Here is an 18,400-nt window from a genome sequence, read left to right as displayed (position 1 = left end):
AGTTTTTTGTCTTTGTGAGAAGAGTTGAGTAATACTGAGAAAGCACCAGGTTTGTAGTCATTTTTGCATTTTAGTGTATATTATATGTATACTTTTATCATAAAATTTATAGTTCATAAGCTTTTTTTATTTGATATGTATGGTCATAGTAAAAACTTAAAATTCAAATTTTTTGCTGGCCTATTTTGACACATGCACTTTGATGTTATCTTTTGTATGGGCTTATGGCTGTGACATGATGGCTTATTGGGCTAATTATAGCCCGTTGTTATAAAGAATTTTTTTCTTTTTGTTAACTGGTGTGTGTGTGTGTGTGTGTGTGTGTGTGTGTGTGTGTGTGTGTGTTGGAATAATTTGCATTCATTTAGACATGATCTGTTATGTTTTGTTTTTTAACAGTAGATTTGAGGACCAGACATGGTGCTACACCTAATACTAGTACTTGAGAGATCTAGGCCAACCTGGCACATAGTGAGACTGTCTCATCAAAGCAAAATAGAAAAAAAGGACCTGAGTAGCCTCCATAGCCCATAAAACCTAAAGTATTCATTCTTTACCTTTTAGAGAGAACTCTTCCAGTCTATTTCAGTCTTAGTAATTGAAGCCAGAAGTTACTGGCTTCACAGAGATCTGCCTGACTTTGCCTTCTGAATACAGGGATTAACAGGTGTGTGCTACCAAGTGTGGCAAGATAAATCCTTTTTTAAAGATTTAGTTTATATTTTAATTTATCTGTATGTTTGTGGGAATGTATGCCATGTGCCTGTGGAGACCAGAAGAGGGCCTCAGATCCCCTCACCAGCACGGGTGCTAGGAATCAAACTTGTGTCCTCGGAAAACAGAAAGCGATGTTAATGGTTGAGTCATCTCTCTAGTCCCAAGATGCATATTTTTGCAAAACCCTTAGGGAAAGACCAAAGGCCAAGATCCAGGATAAGAAAGGAATTTCTCTCCATCAGCAAAGGCTGGTCTTAGCTGGAGAATGAATACTTTGACCACAACATTCAGAAGGACTCTGTGTCATTTTGTGTTGAGACTTTATGGTCATACACCACTCAAAAGAAGAATGAGCTTATGACAAAGATGCTTGAATTGGCTATCCTAAAATACCATAAGGTACATGAAAATGACAGTATTAGTCACCTTGGATGAGTGTGCCCTTCTTATGGCCAGTCACTTTGACAGACATTATGGAGGCACTCTTGTCTGTCTGCTTCAGTGAACCAGAAGAACTGACAAGACACCAAACGACAGGTGGATTCAGTGTTTCCAATTGGCAGGACGAAGCGTGGGGCGGGCACATGACACACCTCCTCCTGTATCTCTTCAGCTATGATACATCTCTTCCATGAATATCCACATTACCCCAAACAAGCACGTCCACAAAGGATAATAGGCTGGCAGGTGGGCGGGTGGAGCAGAGATGCAGATTCCTCCTGAGATCCTGCGGGAGGCCGAGAGCCCGTCTGCATTACTCACTGTTTTCTTCACTTAGGTAGTGTAAATATTGATGGTTGGAAATGTCTAGAAAATTCTGCAGATGTTCCCGTAAGTCACAGTGATTAGAAAAAGAGGAAGCATTTATGTTTATAGCACAGGGCCCGAAGCTGTTGAGCAGAGTTAGAGATTGGAGGATGGTGTTAGAGTGACCTGTGAAGTGAAGGAACAGGACGTGAACAGCAGCAGGGAGAAGGAGAAAAGCACTCCACAAAGCTAAGGTGCAGGCAGGTCCCGATCATGTCTTAAAGCTTTCCGTCTCTGTTCGAGTGGACACACACCACTCTGGGCTGCCCCATAGTGCAAGAAACAAATATGTCCTGACAAACTCCGGGATTGAAAGAGACAGTTTTCAGTAGGCGACTGTAGCTACTGAAGAAAAAACAAGATGATTAAAATTTCGAAGTTTTGTGATAAATGCACCTGCTGAGCATAGTTTGTGCTGATTCAGATTTGACACCAGAACAAGTCTATCAATGCGGACGAAACATCCCTGTTTTGATGCTGTGACCCAAAATATACCCACTTACAGCTGGTGAGGTAGTCTTACAGGGACCAAGAGTACCAAGGACAACTCTGCTGGGATGTGCTGACTCACTTGCTGTGACAGGCAGTAGCATGTGTCCGCGCTGTTTAAAGGGGTGAATTTCTTCCCAGTCTGTCATTACAACAAAAAGACACAGATCGTCAAGGATATCTTTCTTAATTGCTTTCACATTTTATCCCAGCGGTTTGTGCTTGGGTTAGGAAAGCTGGCTTGGATAACAACTGTGGCTATTTCACTTAATTAAAATTCACTTAGTTACACTAATTACTTCTCAAGTGCTCAGTGTTCTCATCTGGCTAATGGCAAGTACATTGAATAGTCAGATATTGAACCATCCATTAGAGAAGAGTCTGTTGGGGGAAGGCGCTGAGTTAAGAGATTTGTGTGTGGATGATGACAACTAATTTTCAGTGGCCATAATAGAAGCAAAACAGTTTTGTGTGTTGTGTGTACGCACACGTGTGCACCTGCAGATATGTGTGCATGAGTGTGTCGTCTGTCTTATGTCATCCACATTGATTATCGAGGCAGGGTGTCTTCATTGTCCTGGAGTGCTCAGATTAGGCCAGGCTGGCTAGTTAGTGAACCCTAGGGCTCCTGTTTGCCTCAACCCAGAACTGGGATTTTATGTGCACACCACCATATCTAGCTCTGTTATGTGGGTTCTTGGTACCAGACCCACATCGTCATGCTCAAAAGTCAAGTTGCCAACTGAGCTAGCTCCCCGGCCCACAAAATTACATTATTGATTCTGTTGATAGCATCTTGGTCAGTGTGTGCAAGATGACTTTTATAGCATGGTATTGTTCTCTTACGTAATTTAAGAAGAGTCATAGAAGAAGTTTGAAAAATACCAAAGTGGAGGAGTGAGTGATGGCTTAGCCGTTAAGAGCACTTGCTATTCTCACAGAGGACCGGGTTCCATTCTCAGCACCCACATGGAGGCTCATAACTGCTTGTAACTTCAGGTCCGGGAGATCTGCTGTCCTCCTCTGTTCTCTGCAGGCTCCTGTATGCATGTGGGGTACATACATACATGCAGGCAAAACATTCATGCACAGAAAAAAGTTACAATGCTGAAATATCATAAAGTAGAAAACAAAAATAACTTCCAGTCTTGAGGGGTGGTATTTTTAAGTACAATTTTAAGTACAGGTGTACATTGTCATAAATGTACAGTGGATCAGTTTCCACCAACTAAATGTATATCTTTTTATCATTCTTTCTCCGTTCCATTCTTTCTCATGCCTGTTTGAATTTTCATGTACTTCCAAGGGTATTGAGTGTGTCTAGCCTGTGCTAAGCAAGCACTGATCTACATTCAACCTTGATTGTTGGCTTTAGAATCAAGGACTCAGAATGACATTTCTTATATCAGGATGCATATGAAACTAGTTTATCTTATCGTTGTTTTTGTATTGTTTTGGGGTAGGGTCTCACTGTGTAGTGTAGGCTTACCTAGAACTCACTAAGCCCAGGCTGGCTTCAAACTTAATCTTCCTGTCTTAGCTTTCCTAGGTGTTTAGAGTATAAACATGAACACCTGGCTTGTTTCAGCACTGTTGATGCTGAATTAACCACTTGGTTAAAGCTTTTGTGATTGCTGGTTAATCCCTGGGTAACTTTTTAAAAATATTTATTTCAAAACAGACTCTCACTATTTATGCCTGGCTGGCCTAGAACTTGCTATACAGACCAGCCTGGCCGCAAACTCACAGTCTTCTGTCTACCTCTGCCTCCCAGGTGCTGGGATTAAAGTCATGTGCTACCTACCACACGTGACTGTATTTGATGTGCATGTATGTGTGATTGCAAGCATGTATGTGCACTAGGTGTACGCTGGTGTCTGAGCAGGAGGCCAGAAGAGGGTGTCAGGTGCCCTGGAACTGGAATTGTGGTTGTAAGCTACCCAGTGTGGTTCTGGGAACCAAACTTGGGTCCTCTGCAAGAGCAGCAAGTGCAATTAGCTGCCGATCCATCTCTCCAGTCCATGGGGTGATCTTTGAGACTATGTGGTTATTTTCTTCCCTCAAAGCTTTTCACTCAATGATTTTGGTGGAGTTTTTGTTTGTTTGTTTGTTTTTGTTTTGTTTTGTTTGAGACTCTATATCCCTGGCTGTCCTGGAACTCACTATGTACTCTAGGCTGACCTTGAACTCACAAAGATCTTCCTGCTGCCTCTGCCTCCAGAGTGCTGGGATTACAGGCATGGGCCACCATGCCCAACTCTCCCAATATTTTAACATCCACGTAGGCAGCATGCCTGAGTATCTTAATCGGTTGTGAGAGTTGCAAAATGGTGAGTTTAGAAACTTACTCCACTTAAAATTTGTAGTAGTCCTCTAGAAAGAAAATTTCATTTTCCATTTTCTTCTTAGATAAGATCTAATGTATTCAGCTTTTTTTTTTTTTTAATACTGCAGGTGTTTTCATGAAATCTGTCAGTGGGGTTCACCACTGTTTCAGGACTTATAGCTATGACCGTATCTGCATATAGTGCTATTGGGAGAAGTTGTACGGTATAACAGGTTGATCTTTTCCTTATGTTTGTTAAACTGAGACTTCTTATTGCACGAATCTTTCTTATGTAAACTTAGATAAAAATTATCCTACTTTGAATCTTTTTGATTAATTCTACTGAAACAAGACTTTTCAGAGACTAGGGCTACTGTGTTGAGGAATTTCCATTTACACTGGGCAAGAAAGTAAACAGTAAGCGGAGAGTAGGGTAACAAACACTTACGGTATCAAAACCCAGCCGTGAAAAGGATCTGTCTTAATGTGCTAGCCCACTGCAGTTTAACATATTGCTTACAACCTTCACAATAGAATTTGAGTGACTTCAGTTACACATTCCAGGAGACTGGCAGTCTGTTACAATCAGAGTCTGAACCTTAGCGCAGGCTAATTTACAGAGATGGGATGAAGAAAGTTGTGGATTTGTATTACACACTCTCACCTGACACTGTATCTGATCCCATACCTGCTGATTGACATCTTGAATGAGCTCTTTGAAGCAAGTTCCAACTTAATTAAAACGTTTGCATGGTTAGCAGTGATCTGTAAAAGCCTGTGATAAATATTGAATCAGGTTCACCTGCTGGTTGCTGTGAGTGGATAAGCAGCTGCTTTGTGCAGTTTAATCATGAAACTGGCAGCAGGGCACTGCTGTTTAATTTTTCCTTTTTAAAGAATGATTGAAAAGGTACAGTTACGTCACACTGTCTTAGTGAAGTGTGTGCTTATGTGAGATTTTGTACAACAGGCATTCGGTATCTGTTTAGATGGCTTAGGAAGCAGCAGATGGTCAGTCGAGTTAACAGTAAGCCTGCTTTTCATGCCTCACAGCCTGTATTATAATTCGATGTTAATTGGCCTTTTACTGCTGGCCCTTTAGATGCATGCGCGGCTTTTTAAAGTAAAGCCATGGTCACACAGACGGCCCTGGTTAAACAAAATAGATCACAAGAACAGCGCTAAGTGTGAGAAAGAGGCTTGTAGGGAGAAGGGGGCTGCCAGGATGAAAGGGAGATAGGAGAGATCCGGGGCCAGAGTAGCCAGGTGTGTTATGTAGGTGAGTGAAACTGTCAAAGAATACATTTAATAAAAATGGTAATAAAAAAAGACAAGGGGCTGTAGAGGTGGCTCAGTGCTTAAGAGGGCTTCCTCATCTTTGAGGGCTCAGTTCCCAATGCCAGCACCAGGCAGGTCACAAGAGCCTGTAACTCCAGGGCAAAGGACACCCTTTTCTGGCCCTCCTCGGGTATCCACACACGAGCAGCAAATATTCATAAACACACAAACACAGAGAGATAGAAAATAACTCTTAAAAGAGGAAAAGAGTTTTTATGTTTTTACTTGGTTAGATGGTAGGATTTAAGGTTTTGAATTTGACCTCTATATATTTAGTGGATTTTGCAATGACTTGAAGAATTCCTTTTGATTGTCTTTTTAACCTGTAAAGTAGAAACATTTCAGTTTCTTAGCCTTATGCTATACTAGATAATTAGTGGATATTAAAACTGAGGTGAGTTTAAAAGCAGTGGTCGGACCTCTGTTAAAATACCTGCTGTTGACTCCACCTTGCTTATCCCTGTGCGAAGCAGGTGTGTGTGTGTGTGTGTGTGTGTGTGTGGCCAGGTTGGTTGTCAAGGAAATGCTGTTGCCATTTCGTTTCCTCTAAAATCAGACAAAGTTTAGAATAAAGCTCTCACCCAAGTTAGTCATGGTTCTTTTTGAGCTCCTGATAACAGTTGTGGAATCACTATTTAAAAACTGGTTTCCAGGGCTGGAGAGCTGGCTCAGCAGTTAGAACACTGGCTGCTCTTCCAGAGGACATGGGTTCAATCCCCAGCATCCACATGCCAGCTCACAGCTGTCAGGTCCAGGGGGTCTGACACCCTTACGAAGACATACATGCAGGTAAAACACTAATGCACATAAAATAAGAATAAAGAAATGATTAAAAATTAAAAATAAACAGCATGGGTGGCGCGTTCCTTTATTCTATTGCTTGTGGGGCAGAGGCAGGCAGGTCTTTGAGTTTGAGGCCAACCTGATCTGCATGTAGTGACTTTCAGGCCAGTTGGGACTGCACAGTGAGATCCTGTCTCACAAACAAACAAACAAACAAACAAACAAACAAACACCACACACACACACACACACACACACACACACACACACACACACACCTCCCTCAGTCAGATGACCTTGAACTTCTGAGCCCCCTACCTCTCCCTCCAAGGTTGCACAGTTATAGGAGTATGTGTTGGAGGCTCAACCTAGAGTTTTGTCTATGCTAGGCAAGTACCACACCACAGCCCCCCCATATATTGTTTACTACTGTGATTATTAACTAGAGTAGTTTTTCCTAATTCTCTACTTAAAGTTTCATATTTTTATCTCTACCTTCAACTTACTTGGACTTTATGGAGAGAGTTACATTTAGGTCATACTCGTTCAACATTGCTATCTTGTATATATGTTCGTACATAAAGTTCTAGTTCATTTTTATGTAAGTATGTATTTTTCATTGGTTGGGAAACCCCTTATTAATTGTCTATTCTGTTGAAAGACTCAACATAGTTTCCTCACTACTAAATCAAGTTGGGCATGATGGCTCATACCTGTACACTCAGCACTGGGGAGGCTGAGGCAGGAAGATAACTGTGAATTTGAAACCAGCTTATGCCAATAGTGAGTTCCAGGCCAGCTTCTACAGAGTAAATACCCCGTCTCAGGAAAAAAACCCAACAACAATGGGGCAAATCATATCCCTTGTGTAACAGTCTTAATGTTTTAAAATTCCTCTAACATGCATACTTAGACCCTTGCTGGACCTAAAGATGTTTTATTAAAGATTTATTTTTAATGTATATGCATGTATCTGTGTGTGGGTATAATGCACATGAGTGCAGTTGCATGCAGAGGCTAGAAGAGGTTATTAGATCTCTGGAGCAGGAGTTACCAGGCCGTTGTGAGCCAACTAATATGGGTACTGGGATCCAATTTCGGGTCCTCTGGAAGAGCAGCAAGCACATTTAACCACTGAGCCATCTCTCGAGCCCCCAAAGAACTTATGTGTCTTTGATTTTACTGGGTCGCCAATGTGTTCTCCAAGGTGGATCTGTCAGTTTGTGCATGGGTCTGTCTTGTATGAGAGCTGTCCATATTCTTTCCAACACCCAATCTGGTGGGTGTAAAGGGAAATTGTGGTCTTAATTAGCACTTTCCTAATTACTGAGATGGGTTAGACATTAGGTTGTTAATCTTTTCGAGTATTCATCAGTCTTTCCGCTTTTGTCTAGTTTGATTTCCCTGTTCCTAGCTATCTACTGTGTTTGCCTTTTTAAAGTGTAGTTAGCAAAATCTTGTATTTTAGATACCTTTACTTATTTTTATGCATTGCAAACATCTTAGTCTCTGCCTTCCTTTTACCTTAGTTATCTTGGGAGGCATCTTCTTGCAGCTGTTGCTCTTTTTTTTTTAATTTTAATTTAATTTATTTTTTATTTATTTATTTTTTTTGGTAATTCTGGATGTTGACTGTTGAACCTAGGCAAATAATCTTCCATTGAACTATAGCACCCAGACCTTTTAAAGTTTGACTCTGAGGTAAGGTCTTGCTAAGTTGCCAAGATGGTCTTGAATAGGTTTGCAGTCCTCCTGCCCCAGCTCCAGGGGTAAGTGTATTGTAGAGGTTGTAGGAGTCCAGGGACCAAGGGAGGTATCTCTTTTTTTGGTTTTTTGAAACAGGGTTTCTCTGTGTAGCTTTGGAGCCTGTCTTGAAACTCACTCTGTAGTCTAGGCTGGCCTCGAACTCACAGAGATCCACCTGCCTCTGCCTCCCCAGTGCTGGGATTAAAGGCGTGCACCACCACCACCACCACCACCACCACCACCACCACCACCACCACCGCCCAGCCGAAAGGTATCTTTTTAAATAGAAGTTTTACATATTAATGAAGTTACATTTTCAATTATTTTTGCTATTGGCTTATTATCTTAAGAAATCCTTTCCTGAGGCTGGAGAGATGACTCAGCAGTTAAGTGCACTTGTTCTTGCAGAAGATTCAGGTTAATTCCCAGCACTCTGGATCCAGGGGATCAGATGACCTCTTCTGACCTCTCTAGGCAATAGGCACACATGTGATAAATGTAAATACACTCAGGCAAATCATTTATACATATAAAATAACAATAAATAAATAAATCCTTTTCTAAGGGGAAGGTGGGTTTAGAGGTATGTTCCTATAATGCCAGCATTCTGGAGACTGAGGCAAAAGGATTAACTTTGGGACCATTTTAGGTTACATAGAGAGAGTTCAATGTTAGCCTGGGCTACAAAGTGAGACTCTGTCTCCAAAAAAAAAAAAACAAACCTCACATTTTAATCACTTGGACTTTTTCTTTATTTTCTTCCTTCCTTCCTTCCTTCCTTCCTTCCTTCCTTCCTTCCTTCCTTCCTTTCGTTTTTTTTTTTTTTTTTTTTTTTTTTTTTTCTTGAGATAGGGTTTCTCTATATATCCCTGGCTGTCCTGGATGGAACTCACTTTGTAGACCAGGCTGGCCTCAAACTCACAGAAATCCACCTGCCTCTGCTCCTGAATGCTGGGATTAAAGGTGCCCAGTGATTTTATAGCCTACCAAGCCTGAAATATTTATACTCTGACCCTTGAACTACGTTGCTAGGGAAAAAAAGTTTGCTGACTGTTGCTGTAAATCGTTTCTTAATGGAAAGGTCCTCCTCTCCCTCTCCTTTGTTGTACTTACCATGGATCTTGATATAAAGTCCTTAATTCAAACAACAAGTGGAAGTCATCTATGAATTTAAGTATATAGTTTATCCTAGGAATATTTTGCAATTGCATCAGAAAAATAATGAACTAACTAGAAACAATTTCTTAATTCATGAAACTGGTATTGGTAAACTCTCCAGACTACCCCTTGTAGAGCAGTTAGAGAGAGAAGCCCTCATTGTAGATGAGGCTGGTGACCCCTGTCATTGTCTTCTGCTTGGCTTGGTAGAACCAAGATTCTAAAGTTTCTTGACTGAATGGGTGAATGAAATGGGATACCGAGTGTGAAGGGCCTCATTCAGGGACAGCTTTAATAAGTGGTAATTATTAATATTGAACCTTTCAGGATATATATTTGTTGCTTGCAGATAAAGTTGGTCAAATATTTGCATAAGATGATTCTTTGACTTAAAAAAATAGTAAATTATCTCATGCTTTTGCTTTTAAAGGGTAGTCATTTGATTATTGGAGTACCTTTATCATATTTAATTTACTTTAAATTAGAACTTAAGTATCTATCGGGCTATTTAAAAATGTGATATTAGGCTACAGTAGTTTGTTTGGGGACACTGGGTCATAGTCCTCCAATGGAAACAGTTTAAGTTACACTTATATACTCAGGAAATGAGTTATGCAAAGAAATGTGAGTTGCTGTACTTGAGGAATTTGTAGTGGGTTGGAAAAATAGCTATGCATGCTGAAAGCTAGGGGAAATGTGAATTACTGTTTTTTTTTTTTTTATTTATTCTCCCCTCCACATAGTTTCTCTCTCTCTCTCTCTCTCTCTCTCTCTCTCTCTCTCTCTCTCTCTCTCTCTCTCTCTCTCTCTCTCTCTCCCTCCCTCCCTCCCTCCCTCTGTAGAGGTGGGGGGAGAGGGAGAGCACACAAGCACACACAGGCATGTTTTCCAGACTGAGTCTCAAACTGTCTCCAAACTTGCTATGTAGCTGAGGATACCCTTGAACTCCTGATCCTCCTGCCTCCACTCCCCAAGTGCTGGGTTACAAGTGTTTGCCGCTACACCTGGCTTAAATACTTATTTTGTTCATAATAAATATGTTCTTTTTGGCCTGCTTTGGGGATTCCATCCATAGCCTACTTTTAGAAGTTATGTGGTACACACAGTAGCAGAGTCACTTGAAGAATTCCCATTTTCTCTGTGGTCCTGTTGCTAGATGTTTCAATGTATGTAACATCAACCAATGCCATTTGTTTCCTGCCCCAGTGTTGACAGTGAAATTAACTTCTCTTTCCTAATTATCCTTTTCTAAAAATATTTCATAGCCTTGCTCATTTTATTTTTCAAGTAGTTAGGCATACTGTTTTGCAGGGAGTGTGTAGGGAAAGTTTGGAGAGAGCTGTGATACTTAGCGGTTGATGTTTTAGTATGTCACACTTGGGGTTGCTCATCACAGCTTTGTACAAGGAATAGTGGGAAGACTGAGAGCTGACATTTCTCTCAAAATCAAAACTTGTAATCCTTCTCTCTTTCAGAGAACTTAGGTATATCTTTATACAATAGGACAAGAGAGAAACTAGACATTATTGAACACATGGAAAGTTTTCTAAATATTCTTGGTTGCTAGCTTCCCATTCCCATTGAGAATTTTTGAGCAGGTGACTCCTGTCCTGTCCACATGTGTCTCCTGTAATAGTCTTTAAATGATACTTTGCTTTTGCCGCTATGGATCTTGGATTTTATTGCCTTTTGTTAAAGCAAAGGTAGTTTCTAGAAGTGAAGAGGAAACCATTTTAACAGAGCTTGGTCATAACTCATTGACATTTACAGGTTATAGAGTTGACAAGTTTGGGGGAACGTGTGTTTTACCTGTTGTTGGTCTTTAATATGCTGGATGAGAGTTAATAGTTTTAAATTTTATTTTGTAGTGATAAAAATTCTATACATTTAAAGAGCAGTAGCAACCATTCTATGAAAAAATAACCCTGACTATTTGTTAGCCGAAGAAATAGCTAGCGAGAGCTGTAGAGCTGCCTACTTTTATTCATCTGATGGCTTCAGTACTCTTAAGTCCAAAGGTTTCAGAGAAAGGCCATAAAGTAGCAGCTTATTCATGGGTCAAGGAGTATTCTAATCTTCTGTCATTGCTGTTATCCAGATCCTATCTCGTGTTTTCTTTCAGCGTTGAAAGTTAATAATTTCAATACAAACAGCTCCTTTTTGTTATTAGATAAATGCTTATTTAAAATCTTTTATTCTGCTGTCATATCTTCTATCTTCAAATATGATTTTCTCAGATCTTTTAAGTAGTACCCTAAATGGAAGATCACTTTTAAAGAAATTATTATTTAGTAGTACATGGGAACAAGACATTAGTGTCTTAATTAGTGTCTTAATTTCAGTCTTATGTTTTCCTTGCTTAAGGCATCTGCCTTGAATTCGTGGACGCATAATTATTTCAGATCACTTTAAAAATTTACAAGCAAAATACTTTTCAAATGAAACTATCTATGGCTTATACTTTTCTGAATTAATGATGTAAAAATTGGTGGTGTCTAAATCTATCCTAGTTAAAAAAATATAATCATGAGCTTTTGTTAATAGAGCTACTATATAACATTTTCAGAGAGAACTGAGTTATTGATGCCAAATTCACCCATCTTAAAATGTAAAATTTTCAAATCAAAATAACAAGTTGCAAAACTATTATAGTAGTATTTACTTTTTATTTGAAAATAATTATATGAAGGTGTTTGCATATATGTGAAGGTCTGTAAGTTAAATACTAAGGTATTTGTGGTAGTTAATTTACCTTATGTATTTCTATACTTTCTTTTTTGAAAGGGAGTCAGGAAAAAAGGTAGATTTAAAAGAAGTGTGTAGTAAATATTAAGTGAAATTAATGTTGAAAAGTATTCCCTCAAAAGGGAGTTTCCCAAGCCTTGAGAGCCATTTTAATTTTGAATTTTTTTAGGGTTGTATATAATATATCCATATAGGACAAAATGATTTAATGGGCCCTAGCAGTATAATAGTCCAGTAAATTCAACAGCGTTATAGGAAGAGAAATAGTGAGTAAAAAGTCTGAAGATATGAAAAAGTAAACTAGTTCTGTACTGTAGTTACCTTAGTTCCTTAGTATATTAATTAACTAACGTGGTCACTACAGACACCAAAAAACAATTTAGTGCAAATATCATGATATAATTTGCATTCCATTTTCTCTGTGAGTATAAGTTGTTAGATATTGCAACATATGTAACATAAACCACAAGTCAGCTGTTTCCTGCTTCACTGTTGACAAGGGCCCCATTCATAACTTCTTTTATCCTTTCAGTGAATAAGTAATTATTCAATATAGAAGGCAGGATATTTGGAACTGGCTATTTAATGTGGCAGCACTCTGTAATGAAATATGCTGTTACTGGCAACCTGAGAGGGGAATGTAACAATTCCAGCATGACTGTAACTTTATCTGCTTTGACTGAATGTTTATTTGGCACATCAGTGAACCTTTTATCCCCGTGAGTGACAGCTCCAGAAGGGTCACATTTACATCCATTCTATCATGTATTGTAATATTTAATGGCGGACAAGGTTGAGCGAGACTAGGAGTAATTTGAACTTGCTTTCCCACTGAGCAGAGGCTAAAAGACAGCTTGATCTCCAGTACTGTGGTGTAACATACTATGACTTAGCATTTGTTTATGAAGGCTAATCTTACTGATTACAGTTTTTAATGCAGTAAGTAAAGTATTTGTTCTGAAAAACCGAATCTTTCCAGTGCAAATTCTTCTAAATGAGTGCGCTGCTCACCTTTTCCCTCAGTGATTGGTTCACAGCATTTCTCTTAAATGAAGCTTTATTCTGTCTTGTTTGGTGGAGGACTTGAAGCTTTGAAGGGGCCATTAGTTAAGAATCTGTGAGTTCTCATAGCATTAAACTTGCAAAAAAAAAAAAGGGGGGGGGGTGATGGTGGAGGGCAGAATTTGGAGGCAGGAATTCAAATCAGGTAAATTTTAGACTATTCCTGAGGTTCCTTTGCTGTGTTAAAAAGATATTTACATGATTTCATTTATGATACTGAATTACTAGTGAGCTTGTCCAGGGTGAGCTATTCTGGTCACAGTTTTTCTGGTGGGTTTTCATTTCACACATGTAATTGGATTTCAGACATACTTGTTCCATGCAAACTACCTGTTTTTACTCACTGTTGAATGTTGATATTTTTGCATTCATTTTCATGCCTTTGCTAGAGAAGAATTTTCTTGACTCATTTTGTAGTGGTGCTTCAGATTCAACTTGTTATTTCTATTCTTATGCTAACCACTTTTCAAATACTTTTTAAAAACACAGAATAGTTAAGCTGTGCTGTGAGAAAAACTAGCAGTTCTGTAATGTCACAGTGACCCAAGAGAAATTGAAATGGTCTTCCAATGTGTTGTCCTATCATTTAAAAACTATAATTTTATAAAAGATAAGTGTTAAGATGTGCGTTAAACGTTTGGACTTGACTGTGTAAGAAAGAATGTAAAGATGGAAGTGTTGTTTATGGCTTTGAGAAGATGGAGAACTAATTGTGTGTAGTGTGTAGTCTCTTTGGTGATGCATTTAGAGACTGTACTATCTGAAAGCGTCTTGGACCCTCAGGATCCTTACTTAAGGGCTTTGATCTGAGAGGTGTTACAGCGTTTGTTGTGTGGTAGCCCAGACAGTTCCTGTTTTCTTTCCTTCTTTCAGCTCGATGGCCCGTGTTCTAGGTGCTGCTGTTCTACTAAGCAAGGACACAGTGAAGACTCTGCAAACACTCTGAAGAAAGATCATGGGGGACAATCCAAGAGACCCAAAATTTATTTTGGGACCCGCACACACAAGCAGATTGCTCAGATCACTAGAGAGCTCCGAAAGACAGCTTACTCAGGGGTCCCAATGACTGTTCTTTCCAGCAGGGATCATACTTGTGTTCATCCCGAAGTAGTGGGCAACTTCAACAGAAATGAAAAGTGCATGGAGCTACTGGATGGAAAACAGGTGAGTAAAGTTACTTTGACATAGAGAAAAAAAAAAACAAGGCTGAAAAGATTGAAATTTCTTGATACGTGTTCTTTGTATTTTTCTAGTGATCATTAAGTAATATGAAAACCAAATTAATTGCTAGCTTTGATATTTCTTGAAAAATATTTTACCATAAGAAAATCTTAATTCATATTTAAACTGATAGATTTTGGTTTTTAAAACTTATAGATATTTAATTCCATGACATTAATTTCTGTTGTATTCGTATGTAATGTTTTTCTTTTAAATCCGTCTACCCAAAATAGTTGCACATGAGTGATGTCAGCTGAGGGGATAAAAATGTTTTAAGAGTATTATCTAATTAGATCTAATCATCGTATTTTATATATTTAAAAACTTCAAGATAGTTTAAACTGAGCAAATTTTGAAATTTTTAATATTGAAATACATGATTATTATAATTTATAGTTCTAATTAGTACAATTTTTTTAAAAACATTATATGAGATTGTTAAGTTTAAAACTATGTTATACATGGTTTTACATTTTTTCTAGGGAAATTGGAGTGGTATGAATTTTTAGGACGGGTAGAATGAGAGAAGACATGCTTTTATAGACACCATTTTAATACTGGACAATATTATTTTGGGAGTCTGTGTTTGGTGTAGCTAATTTGCTTGAAACTTTGAAGTTGTAAGTATGAGATTGTACTCCGAAATAGTCAGTGAATCGGTATATAAAGTGAACAATGATAGTAGTGTACTTTGAATTTTTTTTGTCTTCCTATTACTTTATCAGAGGTGATTCTACACAAAAGACTGACAGTCCCAAGAGCTTTGTTCCACTGATCAACTACCGTAGAATATGAATGAATGATCTTTCATTGTTTTTCCTTTCTCGGGTTTTTTATTTTAACCAGATGAGACTTTACTCGGGTTTTTTTCTTTTTTAATGCCTATTCAAGACATATTTTAATAGCTATTTAGCTTTATGTAGTGTAAGTAAGGGGTTCAGTGAATGAGCTAGAGTGACTTGTTCAGAGTAAAGAAGAGAATGTAAAATCATTCACTCAAAACCACTATTGAAATTCTATGGTGTTTTGGTTCCCGTTTAAGTTCTTTCTAAATAGCTGAAGAATGCTGTGGAATCTATTCACTGCATATGTTTTAAAGGTGCCCAAGGAAAAGGTTTTTGTGGTAAACTGCAAATACCATGTTTAAGTAAACCTCTTCCCGTGAGTGACTAACTGCTCTGCTAAACTCAAATGCTGGCTGCCATCGTCATTATATATTTTTAAAACGTTTTTTCACTTGTTCTTGGCAAAATTACTATGCATTTATAGAAAATATATGAGTTAAAATATATTGGTAACAGCAATGAAAAAATTTAAGGCAAATAGTCTTATTTTATATAATGTTCTAGAATCCTGCAGGACTGTTTGTGTTTGATCTTTATTCTATTCTCAGAAGTTTGGATCATGTAAAATAATTTAGTAGACTTGGATGTTCAGAACTTTCCATTGGCTTGAAATGAACAACTGTTTTGTTTTTGAATATTAGTGATGTAAGTAAGCAAAGATAGCTGCATGTGGCGTGCTGTGTCCTGGCTCCATGTCAGAGTGCTTAGCTCCTGGGTGCACACGAATGCTCTTTCTTGTTCCCAAGCCCTCAGAGTAATTTGGTATTGTAATGAGGACCAATTACAAAGTCACCATAGGTGTCTGTGTTTACTATGGCTGGTTTACCAAAGAGAAACGATAAATAGATAACTGACATTGAGGGAAAAGAGTTTAAAGTGTGATAATACTCTAGCCGACAGACGCCCTCCTGGGTTCTGTTACATGGATCAAGGGATGAGCTTTGGGCTTCACTATCAGTCTGCACAGAACTGTCGTTCTAAGAGCCCTTAAAGGGTAAACTTTCTGATTATTTGGCTTGATCTGAAGGTACATGTGTTTTTGTTCACAGTTTCTTTTAAAGCGCCCTCCATACTGGAAAGACAGTCTGTTAAAATTATTTTTTTGTTTAAATTAAGAAAAGAAAATTGAAGTTGAGCCTGGAAGGCAAATTCTTTCAAAAGTTGTAGATATAGACTATCTTGTTTTTTAAAAATTCAAATGAAGCAGCTGAGACATCTCAGAGGTTAGAAGAACACGAGCTGCTTGCTCTTCCAGAGGATCATGGTTCAATTTCCAGCACCACATGGCAGCTCACAACCGTCTGTAACTCCAGTTCTAGAGGATCTAGGCCACCAGGTATATACATACATACATGCAGGCAACACACATTCACACATAAAGTAAAAATAAGTAATCCCTTTTTTATTTTTTTAAAGAAAAATATCTGGGTATTGGGTGCACACTGGTAATCCCAGCCCTTGGAGGCTCGTGCAAGATTGCAGATTTAAGGCTAGGTGGCTGCATAAGAAGAGCCCGCTCTCCCCTCACCCAGAAAAGAAAAGAAAGAAAGTAACACACAGAGTAACTCACGTACATGGATAGAAGAGTCAGAGCTAGCCCAGTTATGACAAGTCCTGTCATCCAGCTCCTTCTGTCCTCTAACCCTTCACGGAAAACACTGTACAGTTATCTGTGTATTTTGTCAGAACATTTAAAAAACATTACTAGAGTGTATATGCATATTTATTCTTTAAGCAAGGGCACTTTACACAAACTTAGTCATACTTTTACACATTTGGTGATTATCTTTCTCATTATAACATCATTAGAGAACCCAACAAAGGGCACACTCACTTAAAAGGATGTATCATTTGGTTTGCTTTGAAACAAGGTCTCATTATGTAGCCTTGACTAGCCTAGAGCTTACTCTGTAGGCCAGGCTGGACTCAAACTCAGAGATTCTCCTGCCTCTGCCTCATGAGTGCTGAGATTAAAGGCATGTACCACTGTACCTGGCCTTAAAAAGGGTGTATCTTTTAAAAAAATTACTTAACATGTCTGCTGTTGGTCATAGAAATTGAGTTTAGCTACAGGTTTTTTTTTGTTTGTTTGTTTTGTTTTGTTTGCTATAAAACTCTGTGCCATGTATCTAATTTTTATTATCAGTGTACATTGATGATAAATATCAGAATTTTGAGGTTATGGCAAATTGCCCATTATTCAAAGCTTCTAGCACTTTTATTACTCAAGGCTTAAACTTTTGTTAAATGTTTTTGTAATGTGACTGTTAGTTTCATATATTTTATCTATTCTTTTGTGGGAGTCTGTGGGAGACCAGCTCTGACCTGTTCCTACCTATCAAAAGGTTCTTAGTTGGAGGAAAGAGGAGTGAGGAAATATCAGATAGACCTAGACAATGAGGAGACACAGTATAGCTTCAGGAGGGCCTGGATCAATACCCAACAGCTTAGAAGCTTATTCAAAAAGGCTTTTTATAATATGCTCAGGGGAGAGGCAAAAGATCTCCCCCTTGCAAGATCAAAGCACAATGTACAGCCAAGTGTAGACCCTTCCAAACACCTGGTAAACATGCCCATGGTCAAATCATCCCATTATGTAGCCCTGCTGGGCAAAGCAAGCTCAGATTCTCTGACCTTGGGTAATTTGGGCCCCCTCATTCATTCGCCTATTTAATTAACTTATTATTTTAGTTGGGAATGTTGCTATGGAGTTCAGTAGACCTTAAACTTACTATCCCCCTGCCTCAGGCCCCCACGTGCTTGGATTGCAGGCACTGCCACCATGCCGGGCTAATTTTATGCATCTTGGATTTTTTTTTTTTTAATGTGTGTATATTGTCATGAGCCTGAATGCACACTACATGTGTGGAGGCCAGAAGAGGGCATCACATGGCTTGGAACTAGAGTTAAGGTGGTTGTGAGTTGCCATGTGTGTGCTGTGAACCAACCCAGGTCTTTTGCAAGAGCAGTAAGTACTCTTAACACTGAGACATGTCTCTTGCCTCTGCTTTTATACAGTTAAAATTGATATATGATATATGACATATTCATACTTGGAGTGAGTTATCAAAATTTTAATTTCTTATTAATACTTATATTTTTTTTTACTTCCAACAACATAATAGCAAAGACATTAGTAGATAGCAGCAAAGAAACAGGAATC

General features: G+C 38.6%; 1 protein-coding gene across 1 annotated transcript in view; it reads left to right on the top strand.

Annotated features, from left to right (window-relative positions):
* The window catches only part of Brip1 (BRCA1 interacting protein C-terminal helicase 1), a 143,595-nt gene that overhangs the window by 26,503 nt on the left and 98,692 nt on the right, over positions 1-18,400 (top strand). The window contains exon 7 of the mRNA XM_028878291.2: positions 14,045-14,335. Within this exon, the coding sequence (XP_028734124.1) occupies positions 14,045-14,335 (291 nt within the window). The remainder of the gene's footprint in view (positions 1-14,044; positions 14,336-18,400) is intronic.

Source organism: Peromyscus leucopus, chromosome 8b (assembly GCF_004664715.2).
Source record: "Peromyscus leucopus breed LL Stock chromosome 8b, UCI_PerLeu_2.1, whole genome shotgun sequence".
NCBI lineage: Eukaryota > Metazoa > Chordata > Mammalia > Rodentia > Cricetidae > Peromyscus > Peromyscus leucopus.
The sequence above is the reverse complement of the archived record's forward strand: the minus strand, read 5'-3'. Positions and strand labels throughout refer to the sequence as shown.